The sequence below is a fragment of the Triticum aestivum genome, chromosome 5B (genome assembly GCF_018294505.1).
Source record: "Triticum aestivum cultivar Chinese Spring chromosome 5B, IWGSC CS RefSeq v2.1, whole genome shotgun sequence".
NCBI lineage: Eukaryota > Viridiplantae > Streptophyta > Magnoliopsida > Poales > Poaceae > Triticum > Triticum aestivum.
The window spans coordinates 166,939,664-166,945,135 of record NC_057807.1 but is presented as its reverse complement, the minus strand read 5'-3'; the positions used below and the strand labels follow the sequence as shown (position 1 = coordinate 166,945,135).

The 5,472-nt window shown below is 38.8% G+C and overlaps 1 protein-coding gene across 1 annotated transcript in view; it reads right to left on the bottom strand.

Moving 5' to 3' along the window:
- Positions 1-1,570: 1,570 nt before the first annotated feature.
- The window catches only part of LOC123110926 (stromal 70 kDa heat shock-related protein, chloroplastic), an 8,444-nt gene continuing 4,542 nt past the window's right edge, over positions 1,571-5,472 (bottom strand). The window contains exons 4-8 of the mRNA XM_044531570.1: positions 4,552-4,694; positions 4,367-4,465; positions 4,057-4,246; positions 3,265-3,663; positions 1,571-2,266 (exon numbers count right to left, since the gene is read on the bottom strand). Of these exons, the coding sequence (XP_044387505.1) occupies positions 1,862-2,266; positions 3,265-3,663; positions 4,057-4,246; positions 4,367-4,465; positions 4,552-4,694 (1,236 nt within the window). The 3' untranslated portion in view covers positions 1,571-1,861. The remainder of the gene's footprint in view (positions 2,267-3,264; positions 3,664-4,056; positions 4,247-4,366; positions 4,466-4,551; positions 4,695-5,472) is intronic.

Sequence of the window (5,472 nt, the reverse complement as noted above, 5' to 3'; positions counted from 1 at the left end):
ACTGAAACATTGCTAAAAAGTTCCAATTTTCATGTCCGGTAACTTTTGTGTGAACATGCTGGTAATTTACATACTGCAGCTTGGAAATTTTTAAAATGAAAAAATAAACATCAAAACATACCAACATAAAACTCAGTTTCAAAGGTTTCACTGCGATGGATTTAATGGTGAAAAGAAATTTTGAGCCAGATCCACAATTGAGCTACAAATTGAATATTAAATTTTGATGAAATCTTTGCTAGCATCGTCTTTCTTTTCTGATGCATGCATACATATGCATGTGGAGAGAAGGGTGGGGGACCGTTTTATATCCGGTGAGTCACGTATTGCAACTTGGTAACTTCTGACCCCAAAAAACTGGTCAAAACATACCGGCACCGGATAAAGTTTCGAAGGTCCCATAGCAACGGATTTAAAGATGAAAACAGATTTTAAATCGGACCAATAGTTTGAGCTACAATTGTTTTTGGAATTTGATAGAATCTATGATGACATAAGCTTTTCTTCTCTTGTGCATATGGAGCAAAGGGTGTGGGGTGGGGCATTTTATGCCTGGTAACTTATGTGTGAATAATTCACAGTGTAATTTAGTAACGTACATTTGTCAGAAAATGTCATGGAAACATATCAACATGAGATCTAATTTTGAAGGTCTTGCCATAATGCAAAGCAAAGTTCGAATTGCACCGACAATATGAGCTACAAATATTATGAATTTCGAATTTCGATGAAAGCATTGAGGAGATCAGCTTTTATTCTCCAGTGCATATGTGAAGAAGGGTGAAGGAACCAGTTTTATATCTTGTAACTTCTGTCTGAATAACTTTGGTTACTTACATACCCCCTCCGTTACATATTAATTGTCGCTACTTTGGTACTAATTTTGAATTGGATCATTAGTTGAGCTAGAAATTATTTTGAATTTTGATAAAATATAATATGACATTAGTTTTCTCTTAGTGCATGCATGAATCTACATGTGAGGAGAAGGATGGGGAAACATTCATGCAGCCGAAAGATGACAGGGGAGGGGATGTATTCACCCTGAAAGAGCGTTCAATCTACAAGGGGAGGGGATGTGAAGAGATTTTTTATTAAATTCTTCGAACAAACTATTTTTCAAAGAAGTAACAAACCAAACAATAGAAGAATACTGGCTGAAGAAAAGCTACTATAAGCATGCAATCAGACAAACTCATCAGAATAGAAGATATCACACACTTCAGAATAGCAAGACTGAAGATATTTATTTTATGTATGGCGCATGTACTTATACTTTTGCACCAAACTTTGCAAATGCACATATGCTGCCAAGATAAACATCCACGAATTAGTGAGAATAGCACCTGTGGCGTGCTGAATTTCAGATTCCTTGATGTGTTTCAAAGCAATTGTGCACTTAATAGCAGCTGTCCATTGGAAGTCCATTTAAATCCTTGTCATGTTTAGTGGAAAAACATAAAAGAAAAAGAATTATTTCTTCATCAATCAGATGACAAACTCATATCAAGATATGTTCTATAATAAACATCCCAATAGATAAACCATGAAACTTAGATGCACCATGATCTGTTTTATAACGGTAACATTATATACGCCATGAAACTTCGTTTATTGCTGACCTAAACATGGCTAGTTTACCTTTTTAGGGAATATGCTTCTGTTTCGACCAAAATCCTTTTGCATCTTTGCATTACCAGAGGGGTATACTTGATTCAAGATCACTCTAGCAAACGTTGTTGATTCCTACCGCTACCAAATTTCATATACTGAATAAACAGCTTGTAGATACATGGAGCCGAGATACAAAAATAACATCCTCAACCCTAGAATGCCACTCAGAATATAACTTGACCATCCTTTAATTGCTATCTGTGAAGTCCGCGTCGATAACATCTCCATCATTTGGTCCCTTTCCTGAGCTTGTTGATCCAGCACCAGGCTCAGTTTCAGCATCAGTAGAGCCAGCACCACCGGCACTAGTTTGGTTGTACATAGCCTGTCCGATCTGCATTACCTCCTGGTTCAAAGCCTCCATGGCAGTTTTCATGCTCTGTGTCGATCCACCAGCAATGGCATCTTTCAGTTCCTGGAGCTTTACATCAACCTTCTCTTTCACAGGAGCAGGGACCTTGTCCCCAAGCTCCTTCAGTTGCTTCTCCGTCTGGTACACCACAGAGTCTGCTTGGTTCTTGGTGTCAATAGCATCTCTTTTCTCTTTGTCCTCCTGGGCAAACTTGTCGGCTTCTTCTACCATTCTCTCGACCTGCAAAACAAAATGTCTCAAAAGGCATGTTTATGCACCAGCACAGGCATTTTTTTTCTTTCTTTCTGCAGTGCAGAGCATGCCAAAATATACAATGAACAGATTACAATGGCATCAATTCTTTGTTTGCCTATTAAACCCCACAAGGCTGTACAAGAGGACAAATACACTACCCATTTACTATCCAAGGATTATGTGCAACATACTCCATTTCTCAATATAATGCATATTACGATTCATTAAGAATTCATGGGTTTGACGAATAAATTCCTCTATTATTATATACTTTATTATCGGGCATAAAAGTTAGTATGGCATTAATTCATATTTACAACAACTTATGATTATTAATGTTCACATAAACAAGATATGAGTAGATGGTCAAACCCTTCTCTTCCGGAAACACCACACCTTACATTGTGAAACAGAGAGACTGGTGCATGCATGCATGCATGAAAGTAACATCATAACAGATTTGGTGCGATAAATAGCAACAGAACAGATTGGAAATCAAGGGATAATTAAACATAAGGGCATGTACGATGGTTCTATCTTAGGAATGACAGGTAGGATAAATGATGAGGTGGAGGAAAGAGAAATCATAAGAAAAGGCTTGTCTTATCTTATTTAAGAGAAGTCAAGAGATGATCTCTTAGCACAATATGTCTCACCATGTTTTTAGGAATAGTTAGTTATTGAAGATGAGGCTTAGAGATGACCCATTGTAGACATGTTTTTGTTATCTCTAAATTACATGTCAAGACTTAAGATAAGACTATTATATCAATCATTGTACATACCCTAACACTAAAATGAATTTTAACAACACTGCATACCACTGAGAAAACAAGCGCACTACATTGCTGACATGACAAAAAAAACTAACAAAATTTCATACTATATTTAGGAATGGAGGGAGTAACTAATTACCAAAACAACGAGAGTTTAGTGCAGTCAGTCACACAAAATGCTGGAAAGCATAATCATTGATAGCATACCTCGTCCTTTGGTAGTGTACTAGCACCAGTGATGGTGATATCCTGCTTCTTTCCAGTACCCTTATCAACAGCTGCTACTGACAGAATGCCATTGGCATCAATGTCAAACTTCACTTCAATTTGTGGTACACCACGTGGTGCAGGAGGGATCCCATCCAGTCGGAAGCTTCCAAGAGACTTGTTGTCCCTGACAAACTCTCTCTCTCCCTGGAGGACATTAATCTCAACACTTGTCTGTCCATCAGCAGCCGTTGAGAATACCTCTGATTTGGAGGTGGGCAGTGTTGTATTCCTGGGGATAATCTTCGTCATCACTCCACCCAACGTCTCCAAACCAATTGACAATGGAGTAACATCAAGAAGAACAACATCCTTCACATCTCCAGCCAAAACTCCACCCTGGTGTTTCAGGCAATAGGGTAATACATGAGGTGTTACGTATGTTACTAAGTTAAATGTGGTCTTGCACTGTACATGCTTTGGGAGCTACTTGAAATGTAACTAAATTGACCATCGGTACAAGGAAACATGTGTACAAGACTACTATGTGAAACTCTAAAAAAAGGACTAGAGATTATGCTCCGCAAAGAGCAACAAAAGGGCAGCCCGGTGCACGTAGCTCCCGCTTGTGCAGGGTCCAGGCAAGGGTCCGACCACTTTGGGTCTTTTGTACAGAGCCTTTCCCTGCATTTCTGCGAGAGGTTGTTTCCAGGACTCGAACCCGTGACCTCATAGGTCACAAGGTGCAAAGAGCAACAAAAGAAATGTAAATTTGGGGGAAAGGAAAATAACCTGTACGGCCGCCCCAAGAGAAACAACCTCATCAGGGTTGACTGTAACATTAGGATCCTTGCCTGTTATCTTCCTAACAGTTTCTTGCACTGCAGGGATTCGGGTGGATCCACCCACAAGAATCACTTCATCTAGATTACTAACAGATAGCTTGGCATCTTTCAAGGCGTTATTAACAGGAGTTTTAAGCCTATCAATAGAAGACAGAAGTATGTGATGAGTGAAGCCATCAAAAATATGAGAAAATGCAGAACTAGTGCACAAAAAATATTTTATAAGCTTTGCGAATTGATAGAACGTTCATGTTTACCTATCAATCAGATCTGAACACAGTTCCTCGAATTTAGCTCTAGAGAGGGTTGCCTCAATGTGTTTGGGCCCATCAGCAGTAGCAGTTATGAATGGCAAGCTGCAGTCAAAGACATTCAACTGTTTAAAGGAGATATCTTCAGCTGAGGAAATAGAGCACCATACAAAATTTCTGTAGAAAAATACCTAATGTTCGCCTGTGTTAGCGTTGACAATTCCATCTTAGATTTTTCTGCTGCCTCAGTAAGACGCTGAAGGGCTTGTTTATCCTTAAGAAGATCGATGCCTTCATCATTCTTGAAGGTGCTAGCAAGCCAATCTACAATTTTCTGCGTAATCCAAGGATACATTACTAGAAATTGGTGGAAAGTTATCAAGATACTATTAGAAACTGAGTCCACCTGAAGTATGAACAGTACAAGAATACAACACCAAGAGATCTTTTACATGTAATTCGCTTTTAGAAGTTGATGAAATCAAACAAATATTATGTAAAATAGAAAGTAGGTCTACAGATTTGATGAAGCAAGAGTGACCGAGTTCGAGTTTCCCAGGGGTACAAATGAATAAAAATGAATTGATAACGTACAAGTTACAAGATACAGAACTTAAATGAACAAGAGCTTCACGGCTGAAAATGACCCACAAATATATTTAAACAGTGCTATCAAAGCTAACAATTCAGATCATAGAGAAGACAATATTCTACTCCCTCTGTCCCAAAATTCTTGTCTTAGATTTGTCTAAATACGGATGGATCAAGTCACGTTTTAGTATTAGATACATCCGTATCTAGGCAAATCTAAGACAAGAATTTTGGGACGGAGGGAGTACAATATTGTGGCCTTATATCTTCATATTGCACAAAACCAAAAAAAGAAAGGGTAACGCTAGGCACCGGACAAGGCCGATGTTTTTAGAAGTATTCACGGTTGCTGCTTGGGGGATCTGGAAGGAGAGGAATGACAAACACTTCAGGGGGATTCAGCCTTCCTTTGATTCTTGGAGGAGCAGGTTCAAGAAGGATTTTGCTATGCTGGTTCATAGAGCTAGGCAGGAGCTGGCTCCTTGCATCACTTCCATTGTCAACTTGCTTTGATTTTCTGT